This window comes from Nilaparvata lugens, chromosome 11, assembly GCF_014356525.2.
Source record: "Nilaparvata lugens isolate BPH chromosome 11, ASM1435652v1, whole genome shotgun sequence".
In the NCBI taxonomy this organism is placed as follows: Eukaryota; Metazoa; Arthropoda; class Insecta; order Hemiptera; family Delphacidae; genus Nilaparvata; species Nilaparvata lugens.
The window spans coordinates 12,200,869-12,226,284 of record NC_052514.1 but is presented as its reverse complement, the minus strand read 5'-3'; the positions used below and the strand labels follow the sequence as shown (position 1 = coordinate 12,226,284).

Below are 25,416 nucleotides of genomic sequence, written 5' to 3'. Positions count from 1 at the left end.
TACTCCCTTCCACCACGAGGAAGAACTTCGAAACTAAGAATGAAGTCAGTGTAGCATTACCTGCGCTCAGAAGATGTCGTTTGAGATAATGACGAGACGTCAGCAAGTAAGTGAAAATGCTTATCGGATGTACCCGGTTGATAGTTTACCATATTTATTCATCCGCGAATTTCCAAAAGTTGATACCTAGTGGTTCGTATACATACAAGTGTGTAGGCCTATATAGCAGAAGATCCTACATATTATATTGAAGTATTAACCAACAGTTTGGGAAGGATGAATGAATTAATTTATCAGTCATTTATACTATACTACTGTAGTGGAACCTACACTAGAAAAAATAGAGTTACGAGTAATATAAAAACACCGTTCAGGAAATAACTCTTTGAATTGAATAATTAAGAAATTAGAATTGCTTTGAATGATTTGATGCATCATCACTTTGAGTCCATGAGATGAAGAAAAATACAGGATTACCAATATGTAAATCAGAGCACTCAAATCCAGAAGATCAACTAGGGAGATCAATACATTTTTATGATTTTCGAACATTAGGGACCAAGAATCTACGGTACCTGATCATTATCATGATTCATAATAGATTTTCAAGAGCAAATCCCTGTGAACTATCAAAATATATTGAAAATTGATGACAGTTATCTAATTCTCTTATTACCTTGAACATGGTAAATTGTGATCTCAAGAGTGTTATTGTTTAGTATAGTTTTATATTTTGATTTTAGTAAGTATATTGTATTGGTCCTTGAATTGTATATACTTTATTGCTTAAGATTCTATGTAACTACTTTAAATTGTATTCAGAAAGAAAAAATAAATTGAATTGAATCTTAAACTAGGCTATCTACAGTATATGAGCAGCAAGTATTTGAGGTCATCGATAAAATAGATGTTGAAAGGTTTTCCAAGGGACCGGTATTCCACACATGATTTATTGTGAGAGAAAAGTAACTACTATCTTAGATATCTCTAATATCATGAAATAATTTTATTCACTCACATCAATTACTCTTCCAGTGCTGACCGCTTCATACAATCGATCCCTCCAACGTTCCAAATCTTGAATATCAAAAACCAGTTGCTCTGCCTCTCTGTTTATGTCCTATTTAAGAAACAATTGGAATAAATTATAGTCATAGGAAAAAAATATCAAAGTAAGCTAAGCTGATTTATTTCTCTATACAATCACAAGTAACATAAATAAAACTTAGAAATCTAAAGCTGCGTTTACACCAAAGTTATTAACAAAATGTTAATAACTTAATCCTTATAGATTCTATTAGATTGAACATAACTTATATGTGTTTGTCGAGTTCCGTTCAATCTAATAGAATCTATAAGGATTAAGTAATTAACATTTTGTTAATAACTTTGGTGTAAACCCAGCTTAAGTACCCTTTTAAAATTGTTCAATCACTGAACAATTGTGATTGAACAATTTTAAAAGGGTGTTTGGATTTCTCATTTTTATTTATATTTAAGAGTAGCCCTATAGAAAAAATAAAATTACAATATGTAACCTATAATCTTTTGACACAACTGGTTTCAGTCGATTCTACCTTTATGAAGTGTTCAAATTTTATTGATACATTCATTGATTCAATTCATGTTAATATTCTACTCATTCTAATGATTATTGGAACCTCCTCAAGTGATTAATAATATTCTTTTCACAGTATCGCTACAAAAATAATTCACATATACAGAGTGTCCCACGAAAGGTGTAACAGCCGAAGACCATTCTATTCCAGATTCTACATTGAATTTGCAACAAAAAATGTCCAGTAAAATTTTCTAATATCGACCTTAGATTTCGAGATATTTCGATTTTTCGATATTTTTGAAAAACGTCAATAACTAGATAACTATCAGTCAAAATCTAATTCCAAGGACATGCTTGGAAAGAGGAAGAAATTCTAATAAGATTCATATAACTTGTTCCTTTGTTTGACGTTTTTCAACTTTTTATGAGTGTTCAAACTGTTAGAAATTTGAACTCGACGAATGTACTTTTTTAAACTTTAAACACTCATAAAAAGTTCAAAAACGTCAAACAACGGAACAAATTTTATGAATCTTATTGGAAATGTCTTCCTCTTTCCTACCATGTCCTTGGAATTAGATTTTGACAGATGGTTTTCTAGTTATTAACGTTTTTTAAAAATCTATCTCGAAAACTAAGGTCAGTATAAGAAACTTTTACTGGTCATTTTTGTTGCAAATTCTATGTAGAATCCATGGTCTTTGGCTGTTACACCTTTCATTGGACACCCTGTTTATAATCTTCCGATTTCTTATTTTAGTTTAAAAGAAATACAGTAGGAAAATGAATTTGTAATTGATGACCTGCAGTGTTGAGTTGGGAGATCTGGCAGCCCACACCCTGCTTGCAGTAAGACTGTCCAGTTTTGGGAAATAAGCCTCTGCGATTGGAGATCGCAGGTCAATGAGCTTCTTGACACGCGCCAGCTTATTGCAGAGACGTTCGAAATTGTACCTGCATAAAATAATGTGTAAAGGACGAGAAATTCATATGTTTCGTATGAAACAAATCTTCATCCACATGAAAATAGATTCTACATGTCTAAAAACTCAGTGCAACTCATTATTATTATTTCATTGCAGATGGAAATCAATGAAGAATTGCATTTATTTAAATTCTAATTAATGAATTATCAAACAAAAATCAAAATTAAATGCTGTAAATCACCCCAAAGACTTCTGCTACTGCAAATATTGACAGCTAGATGGAGATTCGATGAGAGCTACTAACCAAAAATTATTTGCCAGCCTTGGAATCGAACCCGGTACCTCCTAATTGCTTGCCCTTACACCAAACTGACAATTTCTGGATAGCAGCACTCATTTTATACGAAGCCATAGCGGCCAGCATTTAATTTTCGTTTAATGATAATTATTTATATTAATTAGCATTTAAATAGATGCAATTTCTCATTAATTTCCATCTGTAGAATGGCTGCCATCGTATAAAATGAGTGCTATTTCCCAGATAGATTGTCAGTTTGGTGTAGCATACCTGACTAGATACTAGGAGATACCGGTTTGAATCTCGGGCTGGCAAATAATTTTTGGATATTAGCTCACATCGAATTTCTATCTAGCTGTTAACCCTGTTGTTAATATTTTTAGTAGCAGAAGTCTTCGGGGTGATTTCTAGCGTTTAATTTGTACTTTCGTTTAATAATTATCTTATTAAATAGAATCACTGTAGGATCCTTTTCATTTTTCGATGACACAACCCATTCAGTAGTAGCAGGTAACACGTGCTTCGCAAGAGTCTATTTTAGAACTTGACAAACTGAAATCTTGACCGAGTGGATCTTGAAGAGTTTGAAGTGGGCCTAGAACCATTCTTGTTTAATCAAGAATCTATATGCAAAATTTCAAGTTAATTTCATTCCATTAGTTTAGACGTGATGATGCGTCAAACTTAATTTTCCTATCATGTATACGTGTATAAGCCAGTTATTTCCTTTATTATAGTATAGATAAGCTCTTCAACTTGGTACTAACATAATAAAGTAGTGACATAGCTCAAATCTTGTTTAGAAACCTTCCTCAACTTGATGCCAACCTGACAAAATTGGACTGGTTATTAATTTAGTTTTCATGGTTTAGTTTGACCATCTGTTCCGAAGAGGTAGTCTCTCTAGATTATCGTCGATATATATAAAAGCGAAATGGCACTCACTGACTGACTAACTCACTCACTCGCAGAACTAAAAATCTACCGGACCAAAAACGTTCAAATTTGGTAGGTTGGTAGTTCAGTTTAGAGGCCACCAAGAACCGATTTGGAAAAATTTTCAAAGATACGCCCAAAATCTGCATTTTTCAGCGTTTTTTAGCGTTTTCTCAGCTTTATCAAGAACAAATGATCAGAAAATGTTCAAATTTAGTACAGAAGCTAAGCTAGGGTGTAATAATGTTGTGTTAGAAGGAATTTAAAATAACGCCAAAGATACGCCCAAAATTAGCGTTTTTCCAGCGGTTTTTTGCGTTTTCTCAGTTCTTTCATCAATTAATAGACAGAAAATTTTCAAATTTGGTACAGAGGTTTAGCTAGGGTCTAAAATTTTGTGATGAGGTGACTTTAATATTTCATCAAAGATACGCCCAAAATCAGTGTTTTCCAACGTTTTTCTCAGCTTTTCTGCGTTTTCTCAGTACTTTGACTTTCTAATGGAATGAAGCATGCTCAAATGAAAAATGCAGGCGAGCGAAGCGAGCCCGCTGATCTCATTTTTGGACGATCCAGTCGGGGGTCCAGGGCGGGGCGGAGCCCCCTGGCTAGACGGATATTGACATCTAGTAGTTCTATATTAACATAATATGGTATACACATTTTTCATAATATAATTTTAATTTTATTCATATTATAATTTTATAATAATATTAATGTCCCATAAATGAAATTTGAACATTATTTATGAAAAATCTAGAAGGAAAATTGAAATTTGGGCTTCGAGGTGCACGAGATTGATATTTTCAGAATCTATGTGCAAAATTTGGAGATCTAAATCTTTTCCGGTATGCAATCCACTAGTTGACATGTTTTGATGCGAACAAACACAACCCTATACTCTCTCTCTCTTTCTTATTATATAGATGATTGCTGACACAAAAGAAGAAGAAAAATTTATTTTTATATGTATTTGATTTTGATGACACAACCCATTAAAAATAAAAAGATAAAGGGGAATGAAGGATAGAGAGTTTAGTACCATTCTAAAATATCAAGAAAATTCCCCTTTACTAGTTTTTTATTTTTCTAAAAATTAACTTTCTTATTATTATCCTTAATAGAACATTAATATTTATCTACTAATTTCATAATTTTGTTTGTTTATAAATTTTCACTAATTTCACTATAAAAAAACTTTAATCCCATATTAGTGAATGCATTTTGTAAATAGTAATTATAACAAGCAACAAGCAACTAATAACTTATACCCCAACACATATAATTTATAGTGGGGTGTATATTTATTCATTGCATTATCTTTGCCTATTCTTTGCCTATTAAGAAATTATTCAATGCATAAAACTTCATTGTTTTAATTTTATCAATTGTTATAGTATTCTAAGTTGTAATGGAATTGTTTTTGATGAATAAATTTTATTTGATTTGATTTCATTATAGAAATGTGGAAAATATGGAATAATAATTATTATTGATATTGGGAAGCAGTGATGAAATAGACCTGGCAATGATCTGCTGATGCATAAAGTAGAATATCTCTCCGCGCCTGTCCTTGGCTACAACCCGCCTGGGTCCGAGGAAGGGGAAGACGAGATGCCAATGCCAGTGATGCAGGTTGATGCCCACGTCCTCCCGGAAGTAGGCCACTCTGTGCTCCGGGTCAAGGTCAGACGCCGTGTAGTCCAGTGGTACCTCGATCGGCTCCTACAAAAAAGCATCGCTTTTTGTCAAATCAATTCAATTTAAGAAATAAATAGAACTTATACTAAAAGGTGATCACAGACCTATGCGCCACGAGCACACGCATTACATTTCACTTCTCATCCATCAGCTGATGACATGAGACATTTGGAAAAAAAATATCCATGTACCGGTATCTCATTATGTTGATGGAGAAGAAGAGGATTTGTATTATCCTTGGATCTCCACCCACATTATATCAGTCTCACCTGTCTCTTGACAATAATAGCTATAGTTATTCTCAGCTTTCCAAAATTGAAGGATTCTTTCTGTAATAATATTGATAATCTTGCTCTAGTACATGAGTTTCCCATAGTTGAGTAGGTTAATTTCCAAAAAATAAAATCAATCTATTTCTATTAATTTGTAATAAATTTCATATATTGTATTTTTGAATATTATGTACATTTTTGACCGAGCGAAGTGAGGTCTAAGATTCAAGTCGACGGTTTTGCATTTCTCTTTATGCTTATTTTTTTGTTTTGTTTTTATGTTTTGTTTATATTTATGTTCCGCATGAACAGCGAAACACGGCAATACATTTTCATGAAATTTGACAGGTATGTTCCTTTTTGAATTTCGCGTCGACGAGTATAGAAGGTTTTTTGAAAATTTTCATTTTTAAGATAATACAAAAGGAAAAGGAGTCTCCTTCTAACGCCAATATTACCGGTAAAAATCAGCCTAGAGAATTATTAGCCTATTTATAATAAATCAGTTGTCGAATGGATTATTAATTGCATGCGTCATTGCATACAATTAATGTCTTAATGTAACTTGGTAAATTCAGGTGTTGTGTGGATTATTAATTGCATGCCTCATTGCTTGCAATTTTTATGCACTTTTGATTCCATGCAATAACGCGTGTAATTAAAATAACATAGTATTGTCTCTCGACCTTTCTCTGCTTGTCTTGTAGAAAATTAGCATTTCTGATACACCAACCCCAACAGTCACTAGCCGTTTTCACACCGATACCTCGCCGACACGACATACAGACAGGATTTACTCTGATGGACAGTATAAGAGGAGGCTGTGGTTTATAATTGCGCGTGGTCTACTGTTCATAGAACTACTAGTATTGATTAGATTGCTTGTTTATATATCAATATCAATCCATATTATTCATAATATGCCTCCAACTGAAGTATATGTTCCCCCAGCCCTATCTTGATCGATGTATTGTAATTTAAGTATTTCATAACTTTTAGTGATTTTTAAAAGTTTGTGGGCGAACATAAATTTAAGGAGGGAGGAGTTATGTACTACGTAGATCAATACCGTAGCAGAATTATTCAATAGTTATCACTTTTAGAATAGCATTATCTACTGTTGCAATAATATCACTCAGCGATTGAGGGATCTATTCTCATTGGAGTCTCTACGTCAGCCTCGAGTTAAAGCATCTGTCTAGTTTGTTTGGAAATTGTTGGATGGTGCTGTAAATTCTCCTACCTTGCTGGCAATGCTGAATATCGGTGTTCCGTCATTTAAAAGGTGGAATGATAACTTGTTTGCGGCTCCAAGGTGCAGAACGGTGCACCATTTATTCTCACCTTTCATAAGAGTGCAGAGATTAATGAACAAATTGAGTTTGAATGTTCAGCTTGCTGGGTCAGAGAGAGAGAGAGGTGAGGAGTTGGTTGCTGAGGTCAATCCCTCGTTGATGGTTGGAGTTTGATTGGAGAAAGTCTTCTGTGTGACAGTAATCTCTTTGTTTTTTGCTACTCCATGAAGATGTGTGTTCAATTATTCCTTCTCGTTACTATTTTTTTCTTTCTTTCTTATCAGAATGACTTCTGTATAATCATAGAAACTTTTTATTTTTATTTCGTCATCATTTGCTGTGTTCATCTTTTCTGTTATCTAAATTTGTGTTTAAATTTTCTGTACTGGATATTTTTTAGAGAGACCTTTCGTAAAGACTTTTATTTCTATCAATATTTGTATAAAATATTGCGTTTTCAATTGTTTACTATTGTATTATGTGTTAAGAGAGCAATTATGGGATATTATCCTTATGCTCTCATATGTATCTCAAAATAAATAAATATGCCTGGAGCGCCCGGACAGTCAGTGGGTGCTCAGCTACCGTTGCAACATCATGTTTTTCATTAAAAACATTTTATAAAAACGGGATTTAAACTTATTTAAATCTATCTGATGTATCAAAATTATTGTTTATTAACTCACAGGCACAATTTCTTGAACAGTTGAGCTGATGTTGACCTCCATCCTAGCTTTGTTGAAGATGCCTCGATCGATGAACTTGTCTGGAAAGAATTCATGCAGAGGCGGCACATCAAAGCCCCTCGTGTCATTTCTGTGCAGCAAAGCCACCGAGAACGCATAGTTGAACAGCAGCGGATTCATGTTTTGGCGACAGAATGCCGCGCAAGATAGAAAGTCATCCGTGTTTCTCATTCCTACAAACAATAATGTACTGTGATAAGGGTCAATAAACATGCCAATACTGTGTTAAGTCAATATTCCTACAATGATATTACCGTCAAACCGGCTAACTTGGGACTGTAGTCTAACTTGGGACAGTTTAACCCATTCCCTCCAATTCCAACTTACCAGCTGTTTGTGCAATTCATCCCGAGTTCTGGCATTGTGGATTTGTTGGGAACACATCATTGAAAATATCCACTAACATTTTGAACATCTAATTAACAGCTAAGATACGTTTTAAACAGTCATAACAATCTAGACTATCTCTAACCTAGAAATTGAGCCTTTTTAATAACTTCTATTATAATACTCAATATATTATTACGCACAATTATTTTATCAATTATTTAACAGTAAAAGTATTTTTATTATGAATATGAAACATATTATTCAAAATCTAATGTCCCAAATTAGTCTTCAACCACTCAATTGTCTCATTTCAGGCAAATAATATTGGTGTCCCAAGTTACCCAACCTCTGCGGGTAACTTGGGACACCATATTTTTTAATTTTTTCTCAGAACAGGTTGGAATAATAATGAAATTGAATGTATATATTTGAAGTATTATTAAAGACCTAATTTTTGAGCACAGGAGAAATAAACTACATATTAAAATAATAATGGAACTGGATTTCAAGTCAAAGTTGAAAACTGTCCCAAGTTAATAAAATTAGTAGAATTGATGGTGATGTTGTGAAATCTCTCCATAATAAGAAGACAAAGATATTGTCAAATTTCACTAAAAATTTATTAAAAACTTTAAAACAGAACCATGGTTTCACGTAGTTAACCAACGCATCATCAGCTGTCCCAAGTTAGCCGGTTTGACGTATATTATGATTACAGCTAACGTACTTGGAACAAAATAGAAGTAGAAACTTCCCAGAGATGAGTTAAAAGGGAAATATAAAAAGAAAGCAAAATATGAATTTAAACAAAGATAACATTAGACTACATGAACTAACAACAAAATTCACATCGGCATGATTACTCTGTTGCATATCCTTCCTTCTTTTTCACTATTAAATATCAGATCTGATGATGACCAACAATTGGTCGAAACGATCGTAACTACCAATGTAAGTGAATTTTCATTCTATGAGAGTTTTTAAAATTCAAAGTTCACATATATTAATTATTGAATAGTTATGCTTATGGTAATGGTTTTGCAATTACCAACGATGACAAATATATTTATTTACACTACGGTACTACTATGATACTAAGAATGAAATAACTGAATAACTAGAAACAACGAGAAATGAAAAGGATAGAACAATATTGAAACTTGAAGTACCCTTTATTATTTAAAATATTACAACGACTAGTTTCAACTTGAAAATGACCTAAGTTATGATCGAAACGAGTCGTTGTAATATTTTAAATAATAAAGGGTACTTCAAGTTTCAATATTGTTCTATTAATTTATAAAAGTAGCCCATTCAAGTGAATTGTTTTTATGAAAAGGATAATATATCTTTCTGATCAACCGAGATACAAAATTTTTAGTATAATGTTTATTTGGACTGTAAATTTTGTGATCTTTATAAAAGTGTTTTCATAACCTCATTTGGACTATTTTTATCAAAATTAGGGAGAGGACAGTTTGGGTTTATCTGTTGATTCTCTCCCAATCATTAATTTGATGTTGTGATTAAGGAATGTAATAAATGTAAATGTAAATGTAATATACTACAAACTAAGCCAACAGAACAAAGAACTCAATTGAGAAGTTACTTAAGCAATCCAAATATAGGTGCAAACTGTTTTTAATCGTAAGCAAGTAACTCAAGATCTAGTGATTCAAAACTAGGGAGACCATGAATCCCCCCCCCCCAAATCTACAATGATGTAGGGTACTGTGATAAAAGCTTTATGTGTAGTTAGTGGTGGGGAAGATTAATAAAATAAATAATAAATAAATTTATTACCTTAAAAAAATACAAACAAGCAATTAAAACATTAAAAGTACAAAATATCTAAAATACAATACGGTACAACAGGTCTATAAAAAAAGTATGTAATTTAATTCTTTTGGAAATTAACTTACTCAACTATGGGAAACCCATGTACTAGGGAAGGTGAGTAGAGAAGATTACTTGATTCATTTCAATTAAGATCTTTTTATTTTTTAACATGAATAGCAATTACATTCAAATCATTTATTACATAACATCAAAATAGCATACCATTAGACACATTTCACATTAAATCGAATGTAACATGTATGGTATATTTTATTTATTTTTCAGGGAAAATTAATAGTTTTTCAGTTTGATAGAATGAAAAAAGGGACCTATCAGCTTAAATCGCTAGTTCTAGTTTAAATAGAACTATCATCCATTCTGTGTGATGTAAGTCTTTCGTGAACTATGAATAGGTACAATCAATTCGATCTAGGATGGAATTCAACATTTAAGTTACTAAAAGCTATAACATTTCAATGATTTGTTACCTAATTCAATATGAGTAGTGACTTTAGGTAGTGAGTAGTTAGGCCTAACTAAGTATTGCTAATTTAATATGAGTAGTAACTGTAGTAAGTACATAAATATTGCTATTATGAATTATATTTTTGACTACCAATCCAATGAACCCCACAGAGCACATAGGCTTAACCATTTGGAATAAGATATTGTACAAAAATTAAAGAGCCTATACATATACATAATATAGCATGCATTGAAATGGCACCTGCTCAAAAACATACGGGCTTAGCAGGACCAGGACTCACACATTGTAATAATAAATAATAAAATAAATAAATAAACCAGTGACAATAATATAGTCAATAATAATATCATTATTATAATAATATTATATTATAGCCAATATATTTGATATTAAATTGAGTGTTCAAAATATTTGATACACGTTTGACTTCAAGCGGATACCCACGCACATATTATCTACATAAAGAAAAGATAGCATAAAGATGATATCCCATGGTAAGTGCGTTTATGTTCCAAATTTCACTGTTAATAACTCAAGCCGATGATCTTACTAGTTCTTTTTCGTGAAGCTATGTGACATACTCACATACTCCACATACTCTGCCATTCTCTCACCCGGCCAAAATAGTAACAATAGACAGTACATAGTAGACGACAGTAATCAGCTTGAGTTAACAAAAATCGGCTTGAAATTTGGACCACAAACGACCTATACCCTGGTATATCTATGTGTAACCTTATCTAAATTTAAAAATACCACTCTCTCCTCCGGCCAAAAAAGTAACAATAGACAGTAGTAGACGACATTAATCTTGAGTTCACAAAAATCAGGTGAAATTTGGACCACAAGCGACCTATACCATGGGATATCTACGTGTAAACCTTATCCAAATTTGGGAGAGAAATAGCACAAGGTTTTCCTTATTTTTTCTCTCCCTATCATTTTTCATGATGTACTTATTGTATGAATCAATGAAGAATAAAGAATAAGGAATATCTTCTTATGCTATCTTTTTTCTATGGTATTTATTTATTTTATTCAATCAGTCAGTGACCGCTACAGTAGTGAAAATATCATTCCTACAAGTTCTTATATGGGGCTATTCCCACTCTGCCCCATCGAGAGAGTATGAATAGTACCATATCATAGTATATTGTAATAGCACCAGTAAGACTCATGGAAAGAATAGTGTCACAATATAGCCGGACAGGCTCAGTAAATCAGTAATATCTATATTGATATTTTTACTAACAGGCTATTTATTTTTCCCACAGATACCTTGGAAAGTGACCATTTCTGCACTGATTGCATGCCGCAAAGAATCACTTTTCCGCTCTAGTGCATAAAAGTAATACTTTGCGCACTCCAGATTTGCAACATGGCAACACAAAATAGTTACAGTGATTCCCGTTTAATCAATGCTGACAGTTAACTAAGGAATCTGACTGGAAAAGTGAATGTCTGATGCACCTTTGGTATTCGAAAGGTGTTATTAAGATTGTTATTAATAACAAAATTACACAGACAAACATTTGATGGATTTCAAGACATTTTACCCATAATAGCTCACTTTTCATATCCAATGGTGACTGAAGGGAAAATTTAATGTGAAATACGTGCGCAAAGTTCGTCTGCTGCACTCAAGAAACCATTTCGCACTCGTCTTCGGCTCGTGCGTAAACGTTTCTTTCGGTGCAGAAAACTGTCACTTTGCGCACTAGTTGCACAAATAACTATTTTATACTGATATTTTCTTACTACTTACCCAGGAATTTCTCGATAAGCTCGCCCGCCATCCTTCTATGCAGCGGTATGAATGGGGTGAACTGAGCAGTTCTCTGCAGTTGCAGAGGCAGATCGAGTTCTGGGAGAGTGATCTGCTTCAGATCGACCACATTTTGGCCACCGGTGCCAAAGCGATCCGCGATATTCACCCTCTTGAAGCGATCCGCCTGAAATTTGCAGAGCACACGTTTTGTGAAGTAGACATTGGATGAAAATTATACAATAATCGAGACATTTGAAGTACCGTAATTGAAGGCCACATATTATGAAATTTGTTCTTTCTCTCTTAATTGGAGCGATCGGCCTGAAATCTGGAGGGCACAAGTTTTGTGAAGCAGACATTGCATGAAAATAATACAATAATAGAGATATTTGAAGTACTGTAATTGAATATAATATGAAGTATATTATTTTTTCTCACTCTTGGAGCGATCGGCCTGAATTTGGAGGGCACAAGTTTTGTAAAGCAGACATTGAATGGAAATAATGTAATATAATCAAGATATTTGATGTTATTGAAAGCTCTACATAAAGTATTTATATATAAAGACAAAGCAGTTTCTGCGGCTAAATTTTGGAATAGTATTTGACTCGAAGAAGATTTGAAAGAAGAAAATAAAGTATTTACAAGTCTAATTGTTATCTTTTACTCTTGAAGCGATTGACCCAAAATTTATTTAGAGTGCACACGTTTTGTGAACAGTCTCTTCGGGCTTTGAATGGGAAATAAATACCAAATAACACAATACCAAGATCACTCACTGAGTCTTGTGAACATGTTCCCCTTATTAGTGCCATTTTTTGAATTCCAACTGTGATATAACATTTCAGTTTATAGTACCTGCCCAAATTGATTTTAATTGATGTATTTTTATATTTATAAAATTTTTACTCTGTACTTGACAATTTCTGTGTAAATTTATGTTTGTATATGAATCTATGGATCAAATAAATGATTTTTTTTTATGTAGCTTATTCATGCATGTTCAATATTGTAATGTTTATGACAAATTAAAATTTTTTTATTTGAAGACATTTGTATAGTAATTGAAGGTAATTATGATGGTTCTTATTGTGAAAAGTTAGTGATACTTTTAAGTAAAATCAAACTGTGAGTATCGTCGTTATAAAAATCAATAATACATTTCAAATATATTGTAAGGAGTGTATATAACTTAGTAGTAGCCTACTTTCAAAAGACATCATAGATTTATCCATTGAATAGACCTTAAATTTTGGCTAATGGTATCATGAGATTCATTGTTCGGATTTAACATTCTGAGCAATTGTTTGGCAATTTTTACACCCATACTTTTCAGTTATAGAGATGAAGTTTGTTAATGTAAGTTGAAAATAGCATATCCTATGGGGGCTAACTTGCCATAGTATTTTATCTATATTCTATAAAGTATAAGTATACTCACCAGATAGTCTTCAGGCATATGGAATGTGAACTGTTCATCACCTTTTGGGAGAAATAGAGGCTCATTCGGCCTATCGAAAAGAGCTAACAATATTTCATTCAGAGCCATTTCAGCTGTAAACATAAAACGATAAAGGAATTTGTTTATTACAAATGTATAATTCATTAAGCTAGATTCCCACATATGTGGGGAAGCCTTCTCATTTAAATTCTCAAATATTGGGAAAATCAGGAAATTGAAGTAGTTTTGGGTAATAGCCTGTTCTTTCTTTTTATACTACTGTATTGTTTTCTCTATCCAATGAATAGATGCAAAAGTATCAATTATTTTGCATGACTAAATAAATAATATTAGTAACACTGAAAGTAACCAGCACAGTGGAAATACAATTTCCATTATATCTGATCGAACTATTCCCACTCAGCACGGCCGAGCTAGTATAAAAAGTCCCATTATAACTCATGAGAATAATATTCTCATTGTACCAGTCACTTTCACCGATATGTGGAATTTTCAGCTTCGCTAATTTATTTCTTATTTATCATATAATATGGACGCAAATTTGAAAAGCATCACAAAAAATGATGAAAGTAATAATATAATACTATTGGCAAAATGTGTAGGCCTAGTATACTATAATTATTTCTTATTTATCATATAATATGGACGCAAATTTGAAAAGCATCAGGAATTCAAAAAAAATGATGAAAGTAATAATACTGTTGGCAAAATGTGTAGGCCTAGTATACTATAATATTTAAATTAATAAATTGATACCTTCCTTGTGACTTTAAAATCTGATACTTAGTATTAGATTTTAAATACTGATTGTTGACCAACATATTGAAAATTAGGTAAATTGAAACAATCCCGACTATGTATGTAATAATTTAATCTACGACCCATCAAATCCAACTACTCTATGATGCAACAACCCAAAGCGGTATGACTCACTACTGATATGAATAATTATTCCAAATTCTACATTATTTATTATTATAAATACCACTAAAACTCATCCATACACTTATGTGCATTTCTAGTAGGTACTACACAGAAAAATGCCTTCCAATGATGCCTCTTTTAGGTCGTCTCCCTTGACAAGAAAGGTGGAACACTCGATTTATTCTAGTTTATTTATTTACTTTAATTTCACACTCAAAGACATGATCAAATCTTCATTTCACTTACTCAAAAATACTAAGATAACTCTTAGATCACGCATTGAAAAAAATGTTTTCTCATTATTTTAATATTAGACCATGATATCATAGAGAAACAATAGCGTAAGTATATATCCCATGGTACAGGGCGTTTATATGTCGCAACTTTTACTGTTAAGGCTGTGCAAAGGCTAGAAATAAACTTTCTACTGGTGATATTTTTCAATTTTTTTTCGATTTGTATATCATCAAGCTATCAAAATGAAAAAGTTTTCTCAGGAAAACATTTTTTTCCGATCATTGCTTTTTGAGATATGAGCGCCTATATTTTAAATTTTTGGGACAGAACATTTCAAATTCGGTAAGAGATAAATCCATGAGATTTAGAGGATGAATTCTTAATGGTATTGTTGATCTAGTAAAACAAAAATTTTCTGAAAATATAAATTTTCAAGATAGTTATTCAATTTACTAAAAAACACCAAAAATAACTTTTAGTTGAGTTATTTTTGGTAAATTGAATTATTTTTGGTAACTTTATCAAAAGTGGATATTTTCAGAAAATTGTTGTTCTACTAGATCAACAGTAACATGAAGAATCTATTCTTTAAATCTCATGGATTTATCTCTCACCAAATTTGAAATGTTCTGTCCCATAAATTTGAACTTTAGGCGCTCATATCTCAAAAAGTAAATGATCGGAAAAAAATGTTTACCTGAGAAAACTTTTTAATTTTGATAGCTTAATGATATACAAATCGAAAAATATCACGAGTAGAAAGTTTATTTTTAGCATTTGCACAGCCTTAACTCAAGCAGATTACTGTCGATTTTTACTGGTTTGTTGGGGGTGAGAGTGTATTAACGGCACAATATTTGAGACTACCAGGGTCACATAGCTTCAGGGGAAAGAACTGCGTGGAAAATCGGCTTGAGATAGCAGTAAAAGTTGCTACATAAACGCCCTATACCATAATATATCTACTTACGCTATTGTTTCTCTATTATAATATATAAATATGTTATAATTATAAACATATTTTGACTCAAAGATATAGTTTCAGTAGGAAACTGTAGCTGATATACGAGTTGTATTAGCTTGCAGCTGTATATAAAAAGCTGAGAGGTGATTTATTATCTATTAGACAGAACTACACCGTAGTAGTTTGAATACATTATAAGCAAGCAGCGCAATTGAGGAGCTGGGTAGAAAAACGACCCGAGGCCACTCGTGTCGTTTTTCCGCAACACGCTTCATTCTATCCGCCATTAAATTCTGAACAGATTGGTACCTACATAAAATGTTGTTATATCTTGAAAAATGATTGAGTTGTGAAACTTTTTTGTTTGTGTGGCAAACCTGAAATTATTCAGCTGACAAGCTGTGAGCCAGCAGCCAGTGAAATCCTTATTTTGTTTTCTTACAAAAGAAGAAGCTGATTGATTGATTGATTGAGTACTTTATTTATGTAGATTACAGTATATACTGGCTTATACACTCATATACAATAGCTTACAATACAGTAAAATTAGAGATGAATTTACATAATATAGACTAAGAAAATAATTATTGAACTGTATATAATATGAAAAAGCAATTTGGAATAACTATACAAGATTATATTGTAATGCATCTACATAAATTGGCGGAGCTTTGGACATATCAATGTCCATTCTTCGGAAAGAAAATTAAAAATATCCTCCCAACTAACTCTCTACCAAATGAATGGTATAAGAAGATCATTAATAATACATCCAAGGGAACCAATTATCCTCTAGATGATGGAAATAATGAAGAAGACGCTCCTGAAGAAGAATCCGATGAGACATGAGACAATACACCTTATATCAATTAATATCAGTTAGCCTTGGATTACTGGCTAATTATGAATAATAGCATTGAACATAGTATTAAAAGATCAATAAAGTTCAAATACTTGCAAGAATATTGCATTCTGATGAAATAATAAAGATGTATACTAAATATTTCAAACTCAATTTACACAAAACTTGATTTCTTGACTCAGGTCGTTCTTCCACCCAACTCATCAATTACAAAAGAATTGAACATTGAATTATTCAGTTAAAATAAAATAAAGATTGCATTTATTTTGAATGCTATTGAATATTATAATAGTTATCCATTCATTCATGCTGATAACTACTGTATAATCGAGAGAAAACGTATTCTTCCAGCTTTCAATACCAGTAGCTGTTTTTCTCCAAAAGAGGAATAGAAATTATGTACAGTAATTGCTTAATTGTAACAAATAATATTAATCTGTCAAGAAAAATACGAGTGACTCACAAGGATTTGTGACCTCCACACAAGATCAAGCCTGAGGAAATTAACTCACTAGGAATTTGCACATAGACTAGATCCACCGCAGGAAATATGGTCCTTTTATATCATCAGCATAAGGAAGCTTCAAAAGTGCATAATCTTTATCAGATGTGGTCAAACAATTGTTGTAATTTATTATACTTTGTAAATAAAAATATTATTAGATACCTGATATTTCCTCACATGTATTTAAATTGGGTTTGGAGTTTAGGAATATTTCCTGTAAAGATAATATGAAACCGCCTAGAAAATGTTATTCTATTTTAGTCAAGAGAAAATGATTTATACGAGGAGTTTGATTTTCCTATTGTCCGTGCTCCAAGGTGATATGAAAGATATTTCCACTTCTGCGGTATTCAGGGTTTCCTACAGTACAAGATTATGATAGAATTGTAATACTTTGTATGTATTATCATAGAGAAAACAATAGCGTAAGTAGATATCCCATGGTATGGGCCATTTATGTCGCAAATTTTACTGTTATCTCAAGCCGATAGTTCATGCAGCTCTTTCCCGTGAAGCTGTGTGACGCTCCTACTCTCTCATACTGTGCCGTTCATACACTGTCACCCAAAAAAAAAACAGTAAAAATCGACAATAATCGACAGTAATCGGCTTGAGATAACAGTAAACAGATAACAGTAAGTTGCAACATAAACGTTCTATACCATGGGATATCTACTTACACTATTGTTTCTCTATGGTAATATCCAGTAAAAAAATATATATTCAAAATGAAACTGAAATTTCGTTGATAGTTTGATCGTATTCAGGGGGAAATCTTTATTATAGAGTATCAAAATGATAATGAAATCAGATAGTTGGAAGTAAGCTGTACCACTAATAAATAATACATGCAGGAGCAGGGAATTATGAATAAGATGTTACAAATTGTAATATATCATTTTTATATTCAACATTTGCTTTGTGTCCACAGTAAATTTTCCAATAGAAAGGTAGAACATTTCATGTTTTGTAAAACACAGTTTTTAAACATTTCACAGATTATTAACTATAATTTCACACGCAGTATGTTCGCAATATTGCCAGAAATTTTCACATCTAGAAGATTTTTCAACACAGTGAACTCTAGTCAGTAGAAAGAGAGGGAGAATTCAGTACAAAAAATATAAAAAAGTTTACGTACTGAAATATTCTCAATAAATTTGGAATAACTCAATTGAAACTTTTATTCAAGTTTTTGATTGAAAGGGATGTAAACTTCAAGTAAACTATTTTTCAGAGGCTTCATTTTATGTTTCTATCATTGGAAGAATTCATCTAGATCTTCAACATAGAAATTAATACCTTAAAAATAGTAGCTGCCTTATCAATTTTTCACTCTGAATTCAACATTTGAAAATAATTCTTGTAGCAACGATATTTTCTTTTTTAGTTTGCCTTCCACAAAAACCTATGTTTGATTTTTTTTTAGTAAATGTTTTTTTATTCTTCTGCAACCAATAAATAAGTTTGGACTAATAATGTATGTTTCATATCATCAAAACTATTGTTGTTAAGATTTTCGATGAATTGCCCTAAAATTAAAATATTGATATGGGAGCTAGCCCGCATGGCCTCCGGAGCTGAATATTATTATGGGAATCAAATTTTATAAAATAATAAAATTCTTAAATTCAGCTGCATTGGAAATTCCCAAATAACATCGTTCATTTTTCTATCAACTTCCACTAATCTTCATAAGTAACTCTAACTTCTCCATAAAAATAAAAAAGATTAATTTTCAAATATACAAAAATGGCAATACTCAACTTTCTTTCAATCATAATATTGAACAGATTTTATAGATACAGACATTTACAGTAATTTACATCCATTTATTTACAAAAATCAACAAGAATAATATTTATCTATGGTTGATGATAGACATCATTACATTAATATGACACAAATATTATGACACAGTGATAGCAGTTTTCAAATTAAACGACTTTATTCACAATTATTACTCAGTAACACATGCCTTTCATCCATCTCTCAATTCATTCAATTAATATTCAATTTATGTTTCATCCTTTCTTCATCATTCACTCAAACTTTCAATGTTATTTCATTCTTCTCTCACTCACATACTCAATATTGGTAATTATTATCGTCATCATTATAAATTATACAATACTTATTAACATACATTCTTAACGATTCGACAAAGATCCAGTTTTGGCAGTTCCGTCGAATTTATTATAAGTCACTCAGCTAATACGAGCTAAGAATAAACACAAACATTTTACACCATTCTTATAGCACTATTCATTCGAATGTCGATAATTGAGTTAAGCGTCATCAACTACACTACTAACAAAAAAATGATAGACAGTCTATATTATTGAATTTAGAAACTAGAATATGTTTAATATTGTGGCACTAATCAACGAATAAATAAGACTACACTCAAAATTCAGACTAGACTTTTGAATTACAAGTTTAAAGAAGACTTCAATTGAATACACCAGCAATAATCACATTAATATTAAAACCAAACCTACAACAGTAAAGAAAAATACAATATTATTATTTTGTTGTATCTAATAGCTCTGATGAATTTACTATCCATCAATCTTTTACTAATATGAAAAGTGAATAATTTCAAACCCTTATTATTGAGGAAAAAGTTATTAATAGCATTGTTAAAATTATTAAATAAATTATTTATTAAATTGTGTTAGTTTAATCAGCTATGGCATAAAATTGTTAAATTTACGTTTTTACAATGTCAATTTTATGAATCTTCAGATTATAAGGTACTTTATTTCTTTACCTATTTAGAAATAAATATTTAGAATAATATAACAATTTATGTTATTAGAATAGTGATAGTTGTTAAATTAAATTTATACCTAACTTAGAAGTCAATGTCTCACATTATTTAATCTGAAATTATTCAGCAGGTTTTAGTAAATTTTTTAATATATGAAAACTCAATCATAAACTAAAATTATTATTAAGAAGTATAATTATTAAATACAAATAAAATTGATAAGGCGTGTTTAGGAATGAGATATATTATTGAAATAATAGAAACACAGTGTTTTCATTAAGGATAGATATCACAACATCTCACCAATAGTATCTGAATTTATTATTGAAATCTCTGATTAAAGGATTTTTTTTACATGAGATATGGTTAATATTCATGATATTCTGAACTATGTCTGATCTTGACGTTTTGATGATTTGATATGGATGAAAAATTTGAATAGAATAGTTGAATTAAAACAAACATTTCAGTTTAAAACACTGTTGTAAAGAAGATGAAACGAAAAAGGAAAAGATAGAGAAGTATATTACAGAGGTTCAACCGCAAATATGATATCACATTTTTACAATGTAGAACATTCTACGGAAATGCCAAAACCCAATCTTTGTCGACACTGATTTACCTCGGACAAATTTTGTTCACATTTATTATTTATTAGTTAACAAGGACATGGCGTAATAATTCTTACAAATATATCTACAAATGATATGGCTTCAAACATCATGATTAGACGTTATCCGTTCTATAACTAAGCGATAAAATATTGTCATTGAAGAAATGCAGTGAAGGTTCACTCCATCGTAGCCCTGTGCTAATTCATGATTGTTCCACTGGAAAGTTCAGTAACGTAATCTAACTACGTTGTGTACCATACAAGTTACATGAACCGAGCAGATCAAGTTCATTCTATGATACCTGTAAAATAAATTCAAATTTAACAGATACCCCAATCACCTCCAACAAGCTAACTACAACAGAGACAGCAACATTCAAATCTATGCAACCATTAGAATCTATAGCATCTTCAATACTCTGTGATAGATTTAGTATAGATGAAACATTACGAGGTGTGACTATTAAATAACGGGACTGACGCTGCAGTGGAACTAGTGCGCATGCGCCAACCAACATTGACCAGCAGCTGTTTAGTTTGAGACTTCCTCTTCAGAAGGCAGTTAGTCTCGTTTCTGTTAAAACTTCGTTGAGTCATAACCTTTATTTATGTTAGTGTTGTTATTTTGTTTTGCCGGAAAAACGGTTAGCATAAAAAATTTAAGCCATGATAATTGTTTTTTCGATATTCATGGGATTGTGTACCTTCTCTGAGTTCCTGAAGGTCAAACAATTACTACCTTGAGGTACTTGATAACATATGTGAAGGAGTAAGAAGAAAACGACTCGAGATGTGGAAGGACAAATCATGGATTTTGCACCAACACAATGCGCCAGCTCATTCCGCGTTATCTGATAAGCGGCTCCAGACCAAGTACAGCATCCCGGTGTTAGAACATCCACCTTGCTCATCAGACCTAGCACCATGTGACTTTTATCTATTTCCCTAAGGTGAGATCTGCATTGAAAGGTACAAGATTTGAATCCGTAGAAGCTGTTCAAGAGAAAGCGGCAAAAGTCCTGAAAGAGTTCACAGAAAATAATTTCCAGCACTATTTCCAACTATAAAAAATTCGCATGGAGCGTTGTAGGGATAGGGGAGTGGTGTATATTGAAGGTGATCAATAAGTAATTATGTATAAAATAACCTTCAACCTTTGCACATAACCATAATTTGGACAATTTTTTTTATGAAATTAGGATGAAAAGAAGTTTTGGACTGTAGTCTGTTTCTTTGTCCTTGAGTTTATTGTAAATGATAAATAAATGAATAAATAAATGAATAAATGAATAATGAATAAATGAATAAATGAATAAATGAATAAATGAATAAATGAATAAATGAATAAATGAATAAATGAATAAATGAATAAATGAATAATGAATAAATGAATAAATGAATAAATGAATAAATGAATAATGATAAATGAATAAATGAATAAATGAATAAATGAATAAATGAATAAATGAATAAATGAATAAATGAATAATGAATAAATGAATAAATGAATAAATGAATAAATGAATAAATGAATAAATGAATAAATGAATAAATGAATAAATGAATAAATGAATAAATGAATAAATAAATGAATAAATAATAAATGAATAATGAATAAATGAATAATGAATAAATGAATAAATGAATAATGAATAAATGAATAAATGAATAAATGAATAAATGAATAAATGAATAAATGAATAAATGAATAATGAATAAATGAATAATGAATAAATGAATAAATGAATAAATGAATAAATGAATAAATGAATAAATGAATAATGAATAAATGAATAAATGAATAAATGAATAAATGAATAAATGAATAAATGAATAAATGAATAAATGAATAAATGAATAAATGAATAAATAAATAAATAAATAAAAAATAATAATAAATAAATAAAATGATCAGTCCCGTTATTTTATATAGCCACACCTCGTATTATCTTTGATAGTGATTTGACAAATCTTTATATCCCTTTCACAGGCGGTCACTGGATGAAAAATATCAAAAAACTATTTGTACATTCTATGACAAGTCATTTGAGGAAAAATAGGACAAGAGGAGTAATATTGCAGCTTGTAAATTCAAATCCCACAAACATTAACATTCAAATTAATACCAAACACTAATGAAAGCATAAGTAACTCACAAAATTGGAATTATATTTAAAGAATGCTACTACTATTTAATCAATCCAACACTGTTGACTTAGTTCTGTAATGAAAGCCCGTCAAACAAAACAATAATAGGGGTGACATTCATTTCATCAAGATATCAGTTGATCAAAAATCAGTCCGGGTGGCCAACTTCAGTAAGACAAGTTCTCAGTTCGTCAAATCCTTGTCGCTTTCAGTACGGTAAGTACAGTGGGTATGGTATCAAATATTTAAATTTATTCATGCATTGATAGATACAATATAATCTCAACTATGAATGATAGGAAAAGGAACAACAGGCTTAAAGCCCAAAACTGTTCCTTCCCCAAATTTAGATAGAAATTGTCCAAAAATAGGTTATGTTTACACTTCCTGATTTTAAGCTATCTTATGAAAAAAATCTGAATGATACCAGCATATTTCCACAACCCTCAACCCCCAATAACCCACCCTCCAACCTATAACTAACTTATCTCTAGCCTATTCTCACAAATAATCAACTAGTTTGCAATGGTGTAGCTTACTGTGTATCAGCCAGCACGGAAAACTTCACCATAGAGAAAATCAAAGACCTCAAAGAGATATAGACCCACAATGCCTATGCCTTCCCAATTATAGCTCTTACTTGAAATTGAAGGCCGCCATTGGGGTATTTTAGCACGAGATATTATATCTATATATTTGTAATATTATAGATTACAAAGGCATTGGTTTGTAATAATCTTATAGGTTGCCCCCTCAATGGCCGATTTCAATTCCAACAAGGTCTATAAAATGAATAATGATAAATGAATAAATGAATAATGATAAATGAATAAATGAATAATGAATAAATGAATAAATGAATAAATAATAAATGAATAAATGAATAAATGATAAATGAATAATGAATAAATGAATAATGATAAATGAATAATGATAAATGAATAATGATAAATGAATAAATGAATAAATAATAAATGAATAAATGAATAAATGAATAATGATAAATGAATAATGAATAAATGATAAATGAATAATGATAAATGAATAATGATAAATGAATAAATGAATAATGATAAATGAATAATGAATAAATGAATAATGATAAATGAATAATGATAAATGAATAATGATAAATGAATAATGAATAAATGAATAATGATAAATGAATAATGATAAATGAATAAATGATAAATGAATAATGATAAATGAATAAATGAATAATGATAAATGAATAAATGATAAATGAATAATGATAAATGAATAAATGAATAAATGATAAATGAATAATGATAAATGAATAATGATAAATGAATAATGAATAAATGATAAATGAATAATGATAAATGAATAAATGAATAATGAATAAATGATAAATGAATAATGATAAATGAATAAATGATAAATGAATAATGAATAAATGAATAAAGAATAAATGAATAAATGATAAATGAATAAATGAATAATGATAAATGAATAATGAATAAATGAATAATGATAAATGAATAAATGAATAATGATAAATGAATAATGATAAATGAATAATGAATAAATGAATAATGAATAAATGATAAATGAATAAATGAATAAATGAATAAAGAATAAATGAATAAATGATAAATGAATAATGAATAAATGAATAATGATAAATGAATAATGAATAAATGATAAATGAATAATGATAAATGAATAATGATAAATGAATAATGAATAAATGAATAAATGAATAAAGAATAAATGAATAAAGAATAAATGAATAAAGAATAAATGAATAAATGAATAATGATAAATGAATAAATGATAAATGAATAAATGAATAATGATAAATGAATAATGATAAATGAATAATGATAAATGAATAAATGATAAATGAATAATGAATAAATGATAAATGAATAATGATAAATGAATAATGATAAATGAATAATGATAAATGAATAAATGATAAATGAATAAATGAATAATGATAAATGAATAATGAATAAATGAATAATGATAAATGAATAATGATAAATGAATAATGATAAATGAATAATGATAAATGAATAATGATAAATGAATAAATGATAAATGAATAATGAATAAATGAATAATGATAAATGAATAAATGAATAATGAATAAATGATAAATGAATAATGATAAATGAATAATGAATAAATGATAAATGAATAAATGAATAAAGAATAAATGAATAAATGAATAATGATAAATGAATAAATGAATAAATAATAAATGAATAAATGATAAATGAATAATGAATAAATGATAAATGAATAAATGATAAATGAATAATGATAAATGAATAATGAATAAATGAATAATGATAAATGAATAAATGAATAAATAAATAAATAAATAAAATGATCAGTCCCGTTATTTTATAGCCACACCTCGTATTATCTTTGATAGTGATTTGACAAATCTTTATATCCCTTTCACAGGCGGTCACTGGATGAAAAATATCAAAAAACTATTTGTACATTCTATGACAAGTCATTTGAGGAAAAATAGGACAAGAGGAGTAATATTGCAGCTTGTAAATTCAAATCCCACAAACATTAACATTCAAATTAATACCAAACACTAATGAAAGCATAAGTAACTCACAAAATTGGAATTATATTTAAAGAATGCTACTACTATTTAATCAATCCAACACTGTTGACTTAGTTCTGTAATGAAAGCCCGTCAAACAAAACAATAATAGGGGTGACATTCATTTCATCAAGATATCAGTTGATCAAAAATCAGTCCGGGTGGCCAACTTCAGT

General features: G+C 30.3%; 2 protein-coding genes across 4 annotated transcripts in view; both read right to left on the bottom strand.

The window, feature by feature from the left end:
* The window catches only part of LOC111046735 (phenoloxidase 1), a 30,986-nt gene extending 13,790 nt beyond the window's left edge, over positions 1–17,196 (bottom strand). Inside the window, 7 exon segments of the mRNA XM_039437596.1 lie at positions 1,019–1,120; positions 2,365–2,515; positions 5,244–5,446; positions 7,676–7,908; positions 12,157–12,343; positions 13,601–13,713; positions 17,072–17,196. Of these exon segments, the coding sequence (XP_039293530.1) occupies positions 1,019–1,120; positions 2,365–2,515; positions 5,244–5,446; positions 7,676–7,908; positions 12,157–12,343; positions 13,601–13,708 (984 nt within the window). The 5' untranslated portion in view covers positions 13,709–13,713; positions 17,072–17,196.
* An 802-nt stretch (positions 17,197–17,998) lies between these two features.
* Positions 17,999–25,416, bottom strand: part of LOC111049384 (bifunctional heparan sulfate N-deacetylase/N-sulfotransferase) — a 210,934-nt gene continuing 203,516 nt past the window's right edge. For 2 of the 3 annotated variants that reach the window (XM_039437594.1, XM_039437595.1), the window contains one exon: positions 18,204–20,801. The gene's annotated coding sequence lies outside the window, so the exon portion shown is untranslated. Of the gene's footprint in view, positions 20,802–25,416 lie in introns of all 3 variants that reach the window. The other variant, XM_039437592.1, reaches the window with a different exon arrangement.